This window comes from Ischnura elegans, chromosome 8 (genome assembly GCF_921293095.1).
Source record: "Ischnura elegans chromosome 8, ioIscEleg1.1, whole genome shotgun sequence".
Lineage (NCBI taxonomy): Eukaryota > Metazoa > Arthropoda > Insecta > Odonata > Coenagrionidae > Ischnura > Ischnura elegans.
In genome coordinates this window covers 96,094,203-96,115,522 of record NC_060253.1, presented here as the reverse complement: position 1 = coordinate 96,115,522, position 21,320 = coordinate 96,094,203, and the positions used below count along the sequence as shown (strand labels likewise).

The window sequence follows — 21,320 nt, the reverse complement described above, 5'->3', positions numbered from 1 at the left end:
AAAGGAGTAATTTTAGCATATCAAAATGTGGGTTTTGCGACCGCGTGATTTTTTTCTGCTTAAAAAATGAAACTAAAATTGACCATTGAATGTTCCCAATTTCACCTACATTTAAATTAGTTGAAAATACATAGTTATCGGCTCAAAAAATTAAATCCCCTTGTTCCTACTATGAAGGGCGATATTTAAAAAATCGCTCAAATCCGTCGATAGTGACGAATCCGAGATTTATTTCATTATTTCATGACATTGCTTGATATTTACAGGTTTTGTAGAATACCATTTACTCCAAAGTAATTGTTTATGGTCAATATAATTGACCGTTTTAGCTATCGTTCTTTGTCTCGCGATAAAATTAATTCCTGAGCTTAGGTAATAGAAAGTAAATATGCCGGAAAAGTGAAAAAAAAAACTCCTCGCAGAGTATTCTGAATAAATTTGTGATGAGGAGTGATGATTTCATGAAGGAGTCACCCGAGGGTCACCCGGCAATATCAAGGACCTGGTTATTTTTCAAGTAACTATCATTCTTTCGCTTTTCGCATGGGAATAAGGAACGTTACAGCTCTTTTAGGAAGGAAATCTGTGATAGTTTAGGTCCAGAACCTATTGAATACCTAGGTTAGAGTGGTGCCAGGTTTTGAAGATGAAAATACGCTTAGCGGTTGAAATTTTAGAGCCACAAAGGCTAGCAAGGGTTCTTGACCCTTGTCTGATGTCCAAACTGCTGTTTGGAGCTAAAAGCCTCTCTCGTCCCGTGGAATGTACCGAAGAATTCCAATGACGTATAGACAAGGGAGGTGCTGAAAAAAAGTATAGGTATTTTAACTGTGAGCATTAAAAGGTAATAATAGTACCAAAATGTTAATAGTTTGTGAGTACAAAATTATGGTTGATGAAATACATCAATACTCACGCGAGATTGTTCCGTCAAAATTGGATGTCTTTATAACGAAAATATAAGGCAATTAAAAATTCTTCATCACTGACCTTATCATCTAGGGCATGAAAAACCTGACTCAAATGAAAAGTAATTTTTAATCCAGGTAAAAATAAGGAGTCGAGGAAAACTATACATTTGCAATGTGTTCTACATGATGCGACTCCAATGCGATGTCCAAAAGAAAACACGAGCATATCAGTGTAATTAATCCAAAAAATTATGCAAAAAGCATAAACACTTCATTCACCAAATCAATTACCTTAAACATTCAATATCAGTAATTAAATCCATAGATATCAAATTATTCAAAATTCAATTAGAAGCACCAGATTCGACACTTCAATGAACTTCTCAATCGGACGGAAATCTCCATTAAATAGATATTTACTATTTCCGCGTGAAATGAAGTCATTCGTGTATTAGATCTCGGATGATGAAATCGAAAAATCAGTCACCAAATAAATAAGCTAAAAGTTAGACCAATCCCTAATAGCGGTAATCCTTCCCCTCCACCGATACTCCAATCAAACCCTACACATCTTTGCCGAGAAGCTGCGATGCGGGAGAGACTTGGAATTTACCGAGATGATTACTACAGGCATTTGAGTTTCTACTTTTGATAGATAAACTCCGGGGAAGACTTCATTTGTAGGCGAAGAATACAAGCCTACTGTGCCGTATAAACCGTGGTTTGCAGTTAACTCAAGTGTCATAAACCCATGTTCATGTGGCCGCGCATGTGGGAGGAAATAAAACCATGCCATAGGTCCTCCGTGACTCGTGGAAATAATTAAGTTTTTCAGCTGAACATGCAGTGGCTCTGTCAAATATTCAAATTCTGAGTTGATAGGATATTCGAATGAATGTAAAAAATGAAGCGATCTACGGGGATAGAGAAAATGAATTTAGCTTGTCATCGATGTTGAGATGGTTGTCGCACATGTAGTCATCTATTTGAAAGTTAAATATGCATAAAAATCGAGATATTATGCATAATAGACTCCAAAGAGTTCATTAACATTAAATGAAGAGAACAAAATATAAATTAGTATTATAAATGACAACACATATTTGAAATTATAAAAGATTTTTAGAATTGATAGCGTAAATTTGAGATTCACCGACATATAAGAAAAAAGGGAATATGTTTTCCATGAAACTTAGCGCAAAAGTGGGAAGAGACTAATTCAGCTAGAATTCACATCAAGCATCAGCTATGAATGAAAGGCACTATAATTAATATCCCAAAACTCTATGCACGAAAACAATTCAAGGAAATTATATGTATTTGAAGATTTTTTCGCAAACATTAACCCAAAACTTAATTTACTAACCGATTGCAGAAAATAAAATTAATATAATTGCTTTAACGAGGAGAACATATTTTTCATTTTATGCTCTACTTTTTTTCGAGGATGAAAATGAGGGATATAGTAAATTTTCAGTATAAAAGTTGAATTCATTCGAAAAACCGAGCCCGTCTGCATCAATGCGCCCTTGTGAAAGGTAAACAACTTGACAAAGAGCACCCATTTCGTGAATGGTGAGCAACAAAGAAAAGAGAAAATATATATTTATTCTTCTTATGATAGGCTAATGAAAATGGAGGCACACACTGCGTTGACGATGGGCAATTTTACTGACTCCAACGAATATCTATAAAAAATTGCACATCACACGAGACTAAACGAGAACTTTAGTGCTTTTAAAGTTACTCGGTAATATTTTTTATTCGGACATGGACATAATTTTCCAAAGGGTATAATAAAACGTAATAAAAATTTTCTAAAAGTAGTGGTAACGTATTTTCGTTGACAGCAGATAATGTTAGCCTCAACTATTTCTACGCCAATTAAAAGTAAAATCATATCAAGAAAATAATAATTATGATCGGTAGCTTTGCTTAGTTTTTGATCCTGTTAATAAGTTTTATCTATGCAATATGATTTCATAAGCCCGCCGACCCATCCATCAATAGTCGCATTTATAAACAAGCATTGACAATATAATACTCGTCATTTTAATATTCAGTCCTAAATACCGGAATAAGTGGAGTAGGTAGGGCATAAATTGATAGCTAGCATTTTGACTCCTATAGTCTCGTTATTTCAACTCACCCAAGAAAATAAATACATATCTACGGAAACCATAAGGACAAGTTCTTCATGAAGTAGTTAATGGAGAATAAAGATGGTTTTCTACCCAAAGACGATACATTTTCCTACGATTAAGCGATAACCTGGATTCAACCTATCAGTGGCGTCAGGTACCGGTTTCCAACAGCCTTCATTAATGGAAACGATCCCAGGTGTAGTAGGCCATGGGTCATAATGAGTGGGTTTAAAAGTACATGCAAATTGAATTACCAATAACGTTGAATATACAACGCGTGAACCACGATAAACCGTGATTTTGCCTTCATACAGTAAGATATGGAGCCTCAGCTTCCGGAATACTCACTAACCTTGGAGTGGAGTGGGAATTGTCGTTCCCATCAACTCATAAGCGAGACGGTCGGAAGCAGTGCTTTGGTAATGATAGCAACGCGACTGGATTAACTAGGAAGTGAATCCCTCAATACCAGGTATCGGAAGTCTTTTCATGCCATCGGGCCTCATGATCAAACTGGCCCGTTTACCTAGACGAAATGCCTGTATGTCTGCAAGGTAATTTTATAAATCAGGTAATGATGATGGTAATTTTATTGCATTCTATTTGTAAATGCAAAGACGGAACTATAAGAAAAAACATTAATTGCCTTCCTGCGACCAGCTATTCACATTTTTTTGCAATAGGTTGGCTATTTTTTTATTGCAACCAATTCGACATAAGCTGAAATTAAATAATAATTGCATTTAAGCAATGCTATCCCTCGAAATACTGTATAAACATTTAATAACTACTAGTTACCCGAGCCGAATGGATTATTTTTCGGGAGCCCTATGCGGCCCACCGACCAAGTTTTCGGTCTTTTGCTCTATTATTCATCGTTATCCCCATACTCAGCAAAGCGTTTTCCACGGCAGAGCGTTTTAGTTTGATAAATTCCAATGGAATCCATGAATAATCTTACTTCAAATGCAACGAAATAGTAACGCTGGTAAAAATTAATGATGCTATCCGAAGAATAATGGTGATGAAAACTATCGGACCAGGCTAAACGTATGTTCCTGAGGCGTAAACGAAATAAAAAGGCATGTGGCTGGGAATAAAATTAATTGGAGAGGGGATGCTGACAACTGGCAATTACGTGGGTCACATGATATGATTTATTTTTGTTTTTGCGCTCAGATTTATTTCTGTACGTTGCGCTTTTCTTAATGCGGATTCATTCGTTCCATTACAGAGCCATTTTTTTGGGGCTTGAGATCATGACAGGATTACAAAAAATAGAAGGGAAATAATGACGAGAAAAGGAAAAAGAGGATGAATGTCCTACGCCTCCTAAATAATATAAATTTTGTTGTTTTCCGGATTATTGAATCAATTAGAAGGGTTTTTTCGCACATAGATTTCTAGAGGACTGATAGTTTTCTCCCAAAATTAGACTGATAAGATAAAAAATTATTGATAATAACGGAATTTTATTTTATATCCAATCGCATAAAATATTCCAACATCTGCATCATTAATGGCTGAGGGTCTTTCATACAGGTATGCTATTAGCTACTCGTTCGTAACTATTTTTTTTTTGGTTGAGGGCCTACTGAAAGATGTGTCATATAAATCTAATAGCTGTGGAATCCCATAACTCATGGATAGGCAGTTTAATTATAAAACTGAACAATTTAAGCAGTCTTCCGGCATTTTTCTGGAAATAAAAATTGTCTTCCGCCATGATCTGACGTACAGGAATTACTACTTAACTTTCAGTGCATTGCATTTCACTTAAATTATTAATATTGGTTTGATCGATCCGTCACAATTCGGTCATGCAAGTTTAACCTTGGGTGAATTTTACAGTATCTCCCATATAATAAATGCAAATTCCACTTATTTTAACGATCACCCCCTTCAAATGGCAGCGTCAACATTAATTCGGCCAATGGCCAATCCTTAAAAATTTAACCGCTATATTTATCGCGACAATATACATTTGAAATTTGGGTATAAACACCCTCCGACGTAGAAACCCCACATTTAAAAGAGCAAGTAAAGAGAGTTCTAAAGTTCTCGAACTTATTAAAACACAGTTGTCCCTCCGTGGACTGTAAACATTATTCCTCCATTCAAAGGCCTGTAAATGTCTTATAAACAATAACTTAAAATTTTAAAACTATTCAGATTGCAATGCCAGTTTTAGGAACAAAATAAAATAATGGATTATTATCATTGTATTATCACACATTCCTGAATACCATAATCTTAAACCTCTACTTATCAGTAGGTATCTACTTAAGTGGCTACTTTACTTTGCTACCGAAAAATGACGAAGATAAATTGGATCGACCGAATAAGTAATGAGGAAGTGCTAAGAACAGTGGGAGAAAAGAGAAGTGTTCTAAAAACCTTACGGAGAAGACGGAACAACTTAGTCGGCCACATGTTGAGCTATGAAGGCTTGATGAAAACCAGGGGCGCAGCTAGGAAGGGAGAGGTTTAGGTGCAACTAATACCGGGGTGTGTGGGGGTATGGAATACCCACCAGGATAAGCGGTTGGTGCGAGATTAATAAATTGCGGAATTTTAAGATAATTGGTTCAAAATGGTGAGTTTTACGGCTTTCTGGGGGATGGTTTATTAATCCTTGCACTATTCTATTAGCGATATCAATCCAATTAAGTAAAATGGATTAATGTTAAAAATTTCTCTGAGTTCTTGGGGGGGGGGGGTTATTCCCCAAAATCCCCCCTCGCTGCGCCACTGATGAAAACAATCGTATATGGACAGGTGCAAGGGACGGCTCCGAATGCATTACATTGGACAAGTTATAAAGGATGTAAAAGAGAAGAAATACATCACTATGAAAAGACTAGCGGATAGGAGAGCTGAATGGAGAGCTGCGTCAAACTAATCTTAAGATTGTTCACCAATGATGATGGTATCAAAATGACCAAAGAACATCAATACATTCAATAACCTGCTAACTGTACGAAAAATGCGACGCAAATCGAGCACAGACACGTTGGCTTGCACAGAACCCCGCGCCAGTGTAATGCTAATGAAATGCTGTTAAATGCGATTCACCTCAATCAAGTGACATCAATTTTAACAAGACGGGAGGACAGGGAGGCAGACGCCTTGGCATGGCCATTGGGAGGAGGGGGGAAGAATTAAGGGGAAGCAGTGACGTAGGATCCCGGGTTCGCTGGGCACGGTCGAAAAAACATTGCTGACCGGCATGCAATGGCAATTACATAACCTCGTTCCGCGCTCTTGAGATACGACCCAGAAGTTCGTTGAGCCCAACGGTCAGTGATTCACAATGAGAGATAAACGGATCAGCTGCGCCTTTTTTGTTGTCTTGATAACGAAGAACTATTACTTACGCGTATCATCACTGATATGATTCCAATTTTATCATTGTATATAATTAGCATTTCAACGTGTAATTTAAAAGTCTTGGTTGTTTGAATTCTTGCGGGTTGAAGTGAGGGACAATATTCATAAGCATTACTGGCTGTGTCAGAACAAAAGCCACTCTTTGAAAGCTTACATCTCACTCAGTTGAAAGTTATTGTAACAATATAGATCATCCATGAACGAAAAGCCAGTTTAATTACACGTACTGGGGAGGCCTTTGTAGGTTTAAAAGATATTTTAGAGTTTAAAATTTGGCAAAGTTGTGAAAACCACTCACTTTACGGCGTTCGGAGATAAATATTAATCAGTATATCTATATTTATGACTTACAGGCGAGGATTTAAATATGAATGAGACACTACAATCAATGTGGTTCTTAAAATGTTTCTGTCACTTTGCTCACAAACCGAGGTCAAAATATCAAGCATTACTTCGGGCCCGATGCGGTGTAATCGATGAACAATGCTGGAATGAGACAAGGCCATTTTCTCCAGTGAGATTTATTGTCTTTGAAAGACCAGTATGCAATTAGTTGGTGATATTTTAAACCTAAAAGAATAAGCTCCGTGGAATATCAGTGGATAATATAGTTATGCCCAAATGCAGCAGTGAGATGAGAAAATTTTCAAGTCAAGCGAATCATTTCCACGCCGACAGTTCCTTACGTAATTTCCGGAGAAACATGGCAGTATCATGCGTTTTCTGAGGATGGCAATCCATATCTAACTGACGAGTAACTAGGTCACACTTTTTGGCACTTTTTTATCGCATTTAATTTTAACACCTGAAAAACCTTTTTACACCCGAATAAAATCAACTGATTTGGGCGTTACTTGGTGGAACGATGAAATGTTCATGGTGAAACAAAACCCAGTACTATTCCACAAACTTTTATTTTAACTGTCAACTAGTTTCGATGTTTATACCGTCATTATCAAGACTGTATTACAAACATATAAATTTATACAATATTTTATTCATAAGTTGATAATGACGGTATAAACGTCGAAACTAGTTGACAGTTAAAATAAAGGTTTGTGGAATAGCACTGGGTTTTGTTTCACCATGAAATTTTTATACCCTTTCGATAATACGGATGTGGTCTTTTTCTACTTCGAAAACAAAACCGTTAATAATTTTTGTCAGTCATGGTGACCAGTTAACACCAGCGATGAAAATCGTCTCTAAAAAATCATTTACACCCGGCTTTCCCGCAATTTAATTTTCACCCAAAAAACAATCTAAATTTGGATGCACCAGTCATGAAAACACAAACTCATTATATTGGTAGTGATGGAAAATATACTCCCACCGGAAATGTTTTACAGCCTTCGGCGATCCAGATAGTCTGTCCGAAACTCCATAGGCGAGAGATCACGCTATCAACCTGGTCTGGCCAATTAACTTTCTGCGAATATAATCTTGAAATTTGCACTTGACCCACGGAGTAGAATTAAATATTGAACTCAACATTCATAATTGCTGCTGTCATTTTTTCTGAGCATTTTTTCTTCTGCAAAACGATTAAATATATATTTTAGGTATTGTTTATATACAATATTTTATTTATAAGTTATTTAGTAGTCTTTGAGCAGAATATTAAAATCTACTTTCCTTTTTGCTGTGATGGGTTACATCACAGCATAAATAAACATTCATTCATTTCATGTGCGTGACAGTTTAAACGTAACTCGTTAAATACAGTTCTTAACTAATTTCATTGGTGAGCGTTGATATCGCCAGTTTTTCGTGCAACATCTAAATAATGCTCTTAAATAATAATTCCTTTCCATCTAAATCTACTACTCCTAAGATTTACGTCTCTCAGCGTTTGGTAAATAATTAGTTAAATATTCCAGCCGGTTTTCTTGGCTGGCTCCTCGACCTTTATCTGGGTGATTCCACCCAATCCTAAAGGAGGTTTGTGACTGCGCGATGTATAACAAATACTTTTTGCAAATGTAACGAAAAATATTTCGCCATCATAGACGACATCCATCGACTTAGAAAAGCAGATCAGCAGCAGACCGAAGCAGACCATCATTATTGACTACATAGAATGTGGATAATCCAATCCGTATATAATTAAGTCAACCGGATCGGCACTCGAGTTTTTTTCATGCAAATAATGAGATTTGATGTCAATTACAGCAAAAAAAATGCTAATACATTTAAATATTGTTACGAGCCTAAGTTTTGTTTTTATTATTATTTTTAGGCTATATAGAGTATTACATCAATTTCGTCCCAGCGACAAATCATATTAGCATTTATAAATATTTTTAGCATTCTTAGAAGAGTTGCTTCTCAGATTCTTAGATTGGCATTCTTAGATTAGAGTGGCATTCTTAGATTGCCATGACAAAATATATAAAAAAATACGGATTTCCAACTGAAAATGTCAGGGAAAAAAACTGGTAAAGCCCACATTTTTCGGCTGTCAGTACATGAGGTAAAATTAGTGGAGAACATTTGAAATTTTCATGAAAATGACACACACTTCGATTTTCGGACTGACCACCCAAATTTGATTGGGGAGGCAAGCGTTCTCGTAGAGTCTTTAGCAACTGCTTATTAATTATGTATTAAATCTCTCCAACTCTAGAACTTCAAATTACTTTAGATTCATAAAAATTTCCGTTCTTCTATTGCTTAATAAATTGATCAATATTTTATATCGCAAGGCAAAACTCTTAATACTCCTATATTAGCTTCTGGTGCCGACGGAGGTTTATTTCCACTGTTTTGATTGTTTCCGATACTAAGGCAGGAAAGGGCGATTGAGGGAGTGTAAAATTTTGAGGAAGCAATTGAGTATCGCAAACGGTTCGGGGAATGTGGCTCCCTCTCCTTCCGTTTGAGCAGAAAGGTAGTCAAAGAGTACTCCGCTGCTATGGAAATGGGAAGGAGTAAAGAAAGAGAATGGCTAAGATGCCTCCAAAAATCAATGACTTCAAGATCGATCCCTCAGAAGACATTTCCCGCACCCAAAACGTTGAGTTGAACAACACTTCAGGTAACCAAGCTCGCTTCAAGAACGTCGAGGGGATCGGATTATACGGTACATATGTATACCTTGAACACTTTTCATAAATGCTCTGAGAAAGTAAATGGCACTTAATCTTAATTTTATGATTACTCTATTGGGTTCACTAAAACTCCATAATCTTAGCTCGGTAGACTTAACTTCCAAGCGTACACCATACTTACGTACCAAAAATATTTTCGAAGTATCTGTGCGCGTTGGGAAACTGATGGTAATATGAGTATAATGATGTCATGGGCGTTAAGCATGTGCAAATTTAGCATTTATAAACGATGACAATATGATTTAAATTTATAATACGTACAACATGTGTATTGATCAAAAGTCACTTCTTACTATTTTGTATTTATCAACAATTTCTCATTTTTAAATTTTTTGTTTAACACTGTATTTTAAAACAGTGAGAGTGACAACAGAAAAATCGCTTTGCAGTGAAAGTTTGTTATTAGGTAGCTCTGCCACACAAAATAATAGGCATATTATATTTTGTATTGATATTTAGGCATTACTGTGAAGATAATTAATTTATTACGCCAAAATGCGATGCCACAACCTTTTAGTATATTTATAGCTCTAATAATTTCAAGGAGAGATTAAAACAGCAACTAAAAATGATAAGGCAAGTGTCAAATACATGCCAAGGTGATTCACACCCAATGAAATCAAGCCATAATGTGGCGAAACTGGCAAAAATTGCTGACGCTAGCTGACAATAAAAAACACTATTTTATTCACATTGATGTACTTATTATTAAGTGAAGGTAGTTTAAAATGACCGAAACCATCAGCCACCCTTAAAAAGCCTAAGTGCGCCCTCAAAAGAGACAATTCCTTCTTCGTATTTTCAATTCTTCTTCTCCTTTCGTTTCGAGTGGCACAAAATTAAAATGGTTCATAAATTAAATTGATTTCCTCGCCAATAAGCACCGTATGGCACGATTTACCTCTAATTTACTTCAAGAAACCAACTCTATTCCAACACCAACTCTATTCCCGATCATGGATACATGTGGTTGTATCAATTACATTTAAGTGGTAATATTCATCAGTCAAGAAACATTATACTCACTCCACTCAATCTATCTCCGCAACACAGATTCCACTTTAAAAGGAGTCAGTCACTGCTCTTTAGAAGTAAAAGTAATAAATAAAAAAATACCACTATCAAGCATTATATATAGAAGCACATATGAAGAATTAGGCTTACAAAAAACGTAAACAAAAAAAATTGCAGTTATGTTATCTTCAATTAAATTTTTTTCAATATTTATAAGCAACAGCAATATATTTGTCACCAGTAAATAAAATTTAGAGATAAATAATATATTTTTATTGATCGAGAAACGTTAATATAGAGATAATAATTTGAGAATGACTATGCCTGCTTGCAATAACTTATCGTGAGTAAATTTGGCCTGCCGAACACACTTATATAGAAACAAAATATACTAATAAAACTCGTTCAGGAAAGCATATAAATTTATAGTTAACCGTAACAGGTTTGAAAGACGTAATCGATTGAGTTTAGAGAGCTGATTGCTATTCTAGCTACCAATCAGCTTATCATGACTTAGAAGATAATCACATAGCTTCCCATGGTCGAATCTTATCCATTCGGGTGAGTAATAAGAGGAATCAGAAGGCCAGACCCACCGGTGCAGAAGCACCTAAACTGGGTCCCTTGCCGCATTGATTCAAGCCTCAACTTGATCCATTGTTAGGTTAGGAGATTTGGTTGACATACTGGACGCCATTAAAAGTGACAGTGATGGACGGGAACTTCCGACGAGCTGAATTCAGTAAAGCGATTCTGAGCGTAGTGAAAGGGGCTGGTTTAGGCGAGGAAAAAATATCGCTTCGTCCATATTGTAATTTTTATAAATTCGGTTACCGCGCTACTCGACTTTTTGTGATTACTTTCTGATCAATAAAAAGCCGAAAACCCAATTTCAGTAAAAAAAATTGCATTCATCCTTAATAATTCAGAAAATTCATAGCTGGCCTAGGACTTGACGAACCCTCGCTATTCCGCTTCCTGAGGTTATTGTCAACCTCAACATTTTTGGATATTTCCGAGTTCAATTAAATGATGAATTGCTTGGAATGAAGTTTTAGAAACACAAATATAGTTCAGTTCCCAAAGAAACGTTAGAATTAGCAGGATTCGTGTTCCAACAGCAACTTCAGACACTATCTCTTTGACTATGAGTGAAGTCAATGGCGACAATGAATCCCTGGACTATTGTCATCGAACCATCCTTATGCCACTTATAGGGATAAAACGAATATCATTTCCACGAAATGAAGAAATTGTACACAAAATAAACAATGGCAGGATTTTGAAAGGTAATTTCCGCAATCGCCTTAGAAAGATACAAACACAACGATACCTGCGCCTTTTACCTTCCATGATTTCATTTTCGCGGCATAATAGGCAGTGTTGAGTATCTAAATTTTTGGATCCAAAAATAAGCATGTAATTTTTGTGTTTGACAAATTTAACTACGCTTTGTATTAATTATCTTAAAATATATGGGTATGAACGGTAGCATAACATTTATTTAGACTTAGAATATATAAACGCGGAGCTTTCTTCGCATGGAACTACAGCAAGTCCGTGAATGTGACTAATTCGTTAAAATTCAGTTGTCATAGAAGACCGTTAAGATAAAAAGATTTATTTGGCAGAGTGTTAAAATATATTCCATTAGTTACGTTAAAATATAATCGAGATTGATTATTTAGTGATAACTATGTCACCTCAAATTTAGTGGAAGAGCCTTCAACATGTCCATCAACATATGATTTCGTTTCAACACGAAAATAAATACTGTCCCGAGTCAAATTCTCAAAAAATCGACCATTAACAAATACTCAACTGTTCTGCCATGCATTAAAAATATCCGAATCCAGCATTTGTGGTAAACTATCTTTCCACATTAATTGATACCCAACCAATTTTCCTCTCATATTTTCGTATCATTCGCCTCCACTCCCTTACTTACTGGTCTCAAATAGATTTATAACCTTTGACGGACAATTGATGAGCCTAAATGCTTTAAAAAAAGTTCAAAAGTTTTTTAAATAAGTTACTATTGCAAAACGTATGCCAAAATAATATGACTCCTCATCCTAAACTGCTTAAAATAATCCTTTTTTACAGGAAAGGAAGCACGCATGCGGTAAATGATAATGTGTGATGGTAGAATTCGAACGAGATCGGCAGAGAAGATATTAGATTAGACAGCGTTTAAGCGTTTCTAACACGAAATTGAATGAATGAAAAATTGAATGCAATTTCACTCAATTTTAATTTTCTAAGTTAATTTTTCATGCAATGACATTGATTAAAAAAAAACACCAAGAAAGGTCATTCTGGCAAGCTGGGGGGGAAAAGTAAATTTTCAAATGTCTACTATTAGGACAATAATGACAATGGAATGTTGAAAATTTCCTTATTCTGGCGTGATATATTGTTGCTTTCATTTATTAAAAAAGATCAAAGTTTCAATCTGAATGGGAAGTGTAATTCACAGTTGTTTAGAAGTCACCAAATTGAGTCATCTTTTTTCCGAGATCTCAGGCGACCGATATTTAATCATAATTCAAAGGAGCTTTTATGTAATATTAGCGAGTATTTTTCGTTAACCCAGCGAGCATAGTTATTTGAAAATGAAGTTTTGGATAAGAAATACGAACAATGCGACTTTTCAATCTTCGGTGATTCATTCCCCACACATTATGCAAGAAGTGATTCCCGCTTGATAAGATTTTGTAGGAAGGTCGTCGGTGTAGTAGGATGAACATATTCCAAGGTCTTCCCATCGATTTCCAGATATTTACCTAGCAAAATAATCATTAAGAGATTATCTTTGATTCATTTTATTCAATTTTGACTTGTATTTTCGGGATGGTTTGGGTTTTCTAAATGGGAGAAAACTGGGTTGTCGACATACAGAGCCCCAACTTTTTTCTCTTCCTGAAATCAAGATAGAAGATGTTCTTTCACCCTTTCATATCTATCGCTGCCGGTATTATGAATTCCGTGAGCGATTTTTTTCAGACACTTACATCTTGGGCCTCTTATCCCATCGTTCATCGTTCATTAAATCAGCTCTCGACGGCTTAGCTAGAAAAGAGAAGACGGTCGAAGAGGCTATTGAGTGTACATCCAAAATCAGCTTAGGAAATCCAGGTTAATCGAAACCTAGAGCTATAAATATTCACGACTCCCACTGAACCCTTGTCTCCCGAAGGGGGTTCCTGTGAATGAAATGCACTCAGATGGAGGCTTCTCCTCGAGAACTCGATTCAAAAGAAATGATGGAGTCAAAACTTTTCGAATACATTGTTAAACATGTACTACGTTCATGGAGAGAAAAGCCTTCGATGATAAAAATTAAGAGCACAAAGCTTGCATTGAATATATATTTTTATATTTAAACTTCTCTCTGCTCTTTGACCTGGCTTCAGAGCTATTTTCAATCCATAATTCTATCTCCAATCCATAACTCAATGAAAGAATTCATTTGGCAATGGCTCAAACAGTAGAGTATTCATGCGTTTGAAAACATGCAACGTTAGCTTTTTATTGTAAAAACGATTCGCTATACTTTAACTGCATTCTACGTATCAGCAATGTAAATGTGAGCACATTCGTTTGATTCTGTCGAATTTTTTTAAGGACTTAAACTCGATTTTCATAGAGCATTTTACGAGGAAAAGTCGGTGATGAGAGAATTTTTTTCGTATTCTCGTCGAGTTTAACGGCTGGCATTCTAACACCTCCCGCCATACGCCTACAGCATGCTGTATAGCTCGTAAAGTAGATTACTTTCGATTTTCAGAGAAAAGAGGACCGAAAATAAATCAAATTACCATCATCCTTTTCTCAGCAAAATAGATATTTCCAACACACATTTTCTGCTTTTTGGTCCCGAAAATTGAAAACCGGGTGAATACGAAAACAAAAACTCAGCATTCCTATGACTTCCAGTTCCTCTACAGTAAAATAATCACTCTTTCGTAGGCTTGGTACCCAGGGGCGCAGCTAGGAATTAAGGCTGAAGGGAGGGGGTTTAGGTGCAACAAATACCGGGGTGTGAGGGGGTACGGAATACCCACCAGGATAAGCGTTAGGTGCGAGATTAATAAATTGCGGAATTTTAAGATAATTGGTTCAAAATGGTGAGATTTACAGCTTTCTGAGGGATATTTTATCAATCCTTACACTATTCTATTCGTAATATCAATCCAATTAAGTTAAATGGATTAAACTTTAAAATTTCTCTGAGTTCTGGGGGGGGGGGGGTTATTCCCCAAAATCCCCCCTCGCTGCGCCACTCAGTAGCGCAGCCAGGAATTTCGTTCGGGGGGGAATCCAAAACCAGTGGAGAATATTTTTGTAAAATACTAAGTAATGAGTTTTTAACTAATTTTAACACTTTTCATAATCGGAAAACCTTCATTTATTGGAGAAATATTTTATAAATTCCTGATTTTTCAATATTGTGTTTCCTTTTATAAAGGAAAATAATTGTGTTTGTATATTTCGGGGTGGGTTGGGACCCCCTGGACCCCCCTGGCTACGCCACTGGCGCCACTCGCCACTGTTGGTACCGTCTTAACGCAGAGCACTCCATCTGTTGGATCGAACTCTGAATAGGGTGGTTTCCTATTATTTTTTTATTGCCGAAATCGAAATATTATTACTCCTGGAGTACGTATTTCACGCTTTTAGATTTTTAAATGACGGTATCTATTTCTCACAGTTAAATGAAAAGTGAAAAATTTCAAGCGCGCGAAAACGCGACCCCTAAATATGAATGCTGGGAAAATCCCGTGTGACGTCATTCTGATTCCCGCTCCCGCCGTGTGAGGACACCTTGGGGCGAGGGTATTGTGCGCCGCTTCAATGCTGGCTGCTAGCAGGTAGCAGAGTACCCTGCTAGCAGGTAGCGCTTGGCTTAAATAAGGATTATTATTCCCCTATCAAACGAAGGAAACTTTTCGAACTTAGGTATCTTTAATGTGTAAAGTTAATTGTTAAAAGAAAGACACAAAAATTGGTTGCCAAGGGATACGAGTGACTCTCTGTTCTGTGCTGACATCGAGTGGAAAATCAAATGTACTATATCAAATATTTAATTGATCTTGTTTGTTTTCTATGCCTAATTTCTGTACCTAACTGTGTATAGAAAAAAATAAATCACTTGTACCCCTTGGCTTACAAACCACTAATATAACATCGATGCCTAGTTTAACACATTGGGTCTCATCGTCTACTGTTCTTGAGGAATGAAGGCAAGGGGGCAGGAATTTGGGGGGGCTTCAATACCCCCGAAATGTTTTCCCACTTGGCGACTGCACGCGATACATTTGCTGAGGAGACCAAGGGAACCTATCCTCCGGCACTCTTTTTTTCGGTATAAGAACATTTCGTAATTTACGCCAATAGCTGCCGATGATTGAACCTTCAGTACTTAATTGAAATATATCGCTGGCTCAATGAAATGCGGGGTTTTCCGTGCGTGAGAGTTGTCAGAAAAACATTAGTATAGGCAACCCGAACATCATCCAACTCCGCCAAACAGATTTACGGCTACCTGCCTAGAGCTCAAATGTTGGCACCTATGTAGTGTGCATGCCACTTTACTCATAGTGCATCTACTTTTACATCACTCGGGACCATAGATGTTTTTTGGGGAAGGAAAATATATAGAACATACAATAATTTGTAGTACGTTCTAACATGTATAAACCTTGAGTCTCTTATATTCGGTCCATTCTAAACGTACAGTTCCACTTTTCAGGAAGGACTGAAAACGAAGCAAAAAAACTGAAAGGAATATGCAAGAGGATGACGCGACGACTTGGTAAATCCCCTTATCTAACTTACTGCCAAGTGGATGTCGAAGAGGAGTTTGCTGGTAAGGGCGGATTTTCCTTCCATGCGAAGGGTTTCCTTCGACCTGAGCTGGTAATTTTGGAGTGCGCTTAGGAGTCGAGAGAGGTCCTTTTACCTCTAGTTGTGTCGTATTTTAGACCGAGCACCTTCTTAACAATTGCAAACTACAGGCCGAGTGCCGGCCTTCATTGTTCAAACACCGAACAAATGTAATCGAGAAACCATACACTCTTACCTCCATTTTATTTAACGACTTTAATAAACTATACTACATCGAACAACTTAAAATGGCTCCTCTCAACGCTTGAACACGTTTTCTATGTTATCGGAACAGTTTTGCCTTAGATTTTAGCCACGGCTCACATTTCGATTTTATATATTGCTATCATAAGCATGAGCAAATTTAACTTTTTGACCTGCCAAAGGTTACTATTGTTCTTGTCAAATAAATTTACTCCAAAAATGACTAGATATGTACAATTGTACATGTTGCTGTGATGAATGCCTGGAAATAATTAATATTCTGGAATCATTAATTCATGGATATGTTGTTTCAAAAATGCAGGGATACCAAAAATAATTTCTTGCTTAACACACACCCTACCTCGGATAATTCGATTTATAAGAGTTTCCAAAGAATAATTTTTCATTCGTGTTGAAAGGACTGCTCATGTGAATGCTGAAATTATTTTAAATTCTTTTCATAGCTATGGGTCTAATGATTAATTTTTATTTATCAGTGGATTTCTTTGGACATAAGGAAAGCGGTAAGAAGATGCAATGCAGACATCCGAAAGGACAGATGCCTCCCGAAGAAGTAAAGGAAGACGCTATTCTGATCCAAATTTTGGTATGTGATAAGACCAACTTCAATGCCAATTTTAGAACTTCACAAAATTATTTTCACCTAAGTCCTACATAAGGAACGCCATTAATAAACAAATCATTCGGAATTGTAATCTTTGTTTTATTATTGTTTGAAACAGTATCCATATTTATTTTACGTAGAGAATATCAGGACTACATGACCTGATTGAAGTAATACTAAATGGAGGTGGTAACAACTGACGATTGTAGGGGAGGAGGAAAATTAATCCCAAAATCCAAATTAAGTTTTTGCATAGGTTATTGAGTTAACACCTTGAAACCGAGCTCATCCTTAACCTAAGCGGACCCGCTAAATTAAGTTCAAATTCGGAAACAATGGCGAATTAATTAATTTTAAAATATGAAATAATTTTTCACCCGGCGGCAACAACAACATTCATTTGACATCCATTTATTTATCGCATATTAAATATAATAATAATATAAATAATACTCTCGGTAATTCCCTCCCCTATCCAAATATGTACTTGGACCCACATTTGATGAGAACAATAGAAATAGCACCGTAAATTAAGAGGACATGACCGAGGTTTTATGTTGTGTTCACCATCAAGGAGGTTGTAAATATCTTCATTCACAACCTTGTTCACCATAAAACTGGTACAGAGCTAACTAATCATTAGAAATATAACAATAGATTCTAGATTCGAAATGTAACTTAACAATTTATTTAGCGACTTGCTATTACCGTTATGAACATTGACATTTTAATAAGAAAATTCAAAGAGGCATAATAAATGAACCTGAACGCATACACGTTTTCAAGCTGGGCTCGCGGAGATACAGTTCATTGCCTCAATAAATTCTTTCAGCTCAAATTTTAATGCGAACGTATTCTATGGCAAACAAACTGACCAAAGTATGATATAAGGAAAAATGACTAAGGCGAAATCAAGGAACGGAAAGACATCTTAAAATCCTCAAATCGCATATTAGTGCCATCTTCCATTTTCTTGCTATTTTTTTATTCTTCTGTTGTAATCTATTTTTTTAGAATAAAATTGCAGCCAGGTATCCATTTTTATGGAGAATGGGAGAATTTCTCTCATTACGAACTGACTTTTTGGCATTCCCAGGAGGCTTTGAGAAGAGTGCACACGGAACACGGAGATCCCATTGCGTGCTTGCCATTTGCTTGGAAACTGCCCGGACTACGGCTTTGGATTGACAAAAGAAGGCGAAAATCTGCTCCACAATTCGCATCCCTTAGGCCAAAAATGACTCGAATGGAAATAGGTAAGAGCTTATTATTGATATTGAAGATATTATACCGGTTGAGGTGGGTTTTACAAAGAGAATTTTGCTAATCGCTCTCATTTTCAATCCTCAGTAAGTTGCCATTTATTATACGAGTATCAACAAATATGACTCACTTCCTCCACGTCCCCCTCTTATCTCTCCAAGACAGGTTAACATACTCTTCTCGCTTATAATTCGCTCCATCAAGACCATCTATCGACTCCGAGTTTCATCTAAAGCCTAAATCACACGATCATTTTTTTTCGTCGCGAAAGTAATCACTATCGCGATCACTTTTCCCGTCGCGAAAAGCAATCGCTCTTGTGATCATTTTTCTGAATCACACGGTCACTCCCGCCGTCGCTTTTCGCATCATTTCCAATATCACAGCTCGTTGCCATAGGACCCTCATCACGAAGTTATATAGCGTGTTTGTTTATTTATGCCGTTCCCACATTTGTCAAACGTGGCGCTGCAATCACACCATACGGTCATGCGTTCCGATTGGCTGATATGGGGTTTTAGTGACGGTTTTAGCGACGGAAAAAGCGACCGGACGAGTGATGAAAAATAGCGATGGGAATCCACATCGCGATCGCGATCGCGAAAAACAATTGCCGCCGACGATCATTTTGCGCAGAGCTCGCGATAGTGATCACTTTCGCGACGAAAAAAAATGATCGTGTGATTCAGGCTTAAAAGTCTTCTATCCTCGCCCACCATGTACAGCGATTTTAACTAAAATTTACATGTCTTTGATGTAAAATTATACTGTTTAAAGTTCTCCATACATAACTAGTTAATCGCCAATCGCTATGACTTCTAAATCGAGATTTTAAAAATTATTTAAATAATAATAGCTCAAAAATGTTGCAATGAAGAGATAGCGTAAAAACAATGTCAAAATCTGATGTAGGCTATTGAATTCAATATAAAATTGCCATTTTTGTAGATGATTTTGGTAAAATAACGACGTTATTAATTTTGGCCACCTTTTTTCGATTTGCGACCATTGTGCGTGTCCTCCCCCCCAGAGCTCAGAGAAATATTTAAGTTTAAACCATTTTACTTAATGGATTAGTATTACTTATAGAATAGTGTTACGATTAATCAAATATCTCTCATAAAGCGGTAAAACTACTCATTTTGAACCATTAATCTTAAACTTTTCTGGAGGAGGGCCCCCGTAACTCCCGCTTACCCTGACGGGTATGCAATACCCCCACACCACGAAGTATTAGTTGCGCCTAAAACCCCCCCTAGCCTAAATTCTTAGCTGCGCCCCTGTTCTGAAGTAGGGAGTGCTACGCTCAACGATGAATACAACTCAAACTCCTATCATGTTTGGGACTTGTAGTCATACATTTGCATTCCCTTTACAAGAATACAAAAACTATTAAACTAATAATTTTTTTTAAATTTGATAGCGTTTTGTGGTATCACAACGATACCTTCACTGCACAAACGCTCAAGAATCGCCCAACGGATCAAATCCGCTCTTCTAGGAGCCCGACAATACGAATGAGCTCAGCTGGCAGTAGCCGGACCACAAACGCTCATCTCCGAAGCTTGGAGAATTGGAGGTGATCGTTTATGGTAAGGCTACAGCCAGCTGAGCGCACTCGTCTTGTTGGGCAACAAGATGAGCGGATTTGATTCGGTGGGCGACTGTTTGTGCAGTGGAGGTATCGATGAGCCCTGTGACCCCCTAACCCCGCCCCTGCTCTCAGGGTACTTGAGCGTGTAAGTCTAACTTGGCTCCCGGGCAGAAGGGGCGTAGGTATCTCCGCAGGCCCGCCCTGGGTACCTGTCTCCATTTTATCGACTAGGAGTTTCTCCCCATGGCATAACAAAGTGAATGAGACGCACGCCGATTTATGCCAGAGTAAGTCCAAGAAGTTCAAATTGTCAGAAAAAGAGTGCATGCCTTTTAAATTAAGAAGCTCCCACTCTGAAAATAACGTCGACATGTATTTTTGCATCCATCTGTATACTAGTGAATAAAACAACCTGATTTAAATTTACTGAATTTTCTCTCCAGACAAGATGTTAGAATTCAGCAAAAGTGAGTGGAATTACTTGAGAGTCGACTCCTACAATTTGGAGAGGCCTAAAATTCCGAAGAGCCTCGAGAGAATACAGGGATTCAGCATGGCGCACTTCAAGAAAGGAAGGAAGCAGGTGAGTACAAGGAAGTCGGTCTCTTTCTCTCGGACGGTGTAAATTTTACATGTGAGCCAGAGTAGGTGGGAAACACGTTGGAACACGAAAAAATCATACGAAATTGTACGAAAGTAACCATGTTTAGGATAAAATCGCAGATAAATCATATAAGAAAAGCATCTGTTGCAACTTATTAACAAAACGGTTTTATTTTAAATCTATTCTTACGTCAGACAGTGCAACTACTCAGATTTTTCCGTACCCGGTGTTAAACGCGAGAAAACCTCTCGGGTTTAACACCAGTTCAAGTTCTTGTTCAGGTATACAGCGGTCCAGGACAGCCACGCAACCAGAAATATGCTTCGGAGGTCAGGAGCGCAGCTGGGAATTAAGGCTGGGGGAGGTTCAGATGAAACTAATACCGGGGTGTGTGGGAGTATGGAATACCCAACAGGATAAGCGGTAGGTGCGAGATTAATAAATTTCGGAATTTTAAGATAAATGTTTCAAAATGGTGAGTTTTACGGCTTTCTGAGGGATATTTTATCAGTACTTACACTATTATATTAGCGATATCAATCCAATTAAGTAAAATGGATTAATGTTAAAAA

At 37.1% G+C, this 21,320-nt stretch overlaps 1 protein-coding gene across 2 annotated transcripts in view; it reads left to right on the top strand.

The window, feature by feature from the left end:
* LOC124164288 overlaps nt 1–21,320 on the top strand; it is a 111,134-nt gene that overhangs the window by 84,665 nt on the left and 5,149 nt on the right. For both annotated transcript variants that reach the window (XM_046541535.1, XM_046541534.1), the window contains 4 exons: nt 16,325–16,441; nt 17,160–17,269; nt 18,384–18,543; nt 20,588–20,727. In XM_046541535.1, coding sequence (XP_046397491.1) covers nt 16,325–16,441; nt 17,160–17,269; nt 18,384–18,543; nt 20,588–20,727 — 527 coding nt within the window. The remainder of the gene's footprint in view (nt 1–16,324; nt 16,442–17,159; nt 17,270–18,383; nt 18,544–20,587; nt 20,728–21,320) is intronic.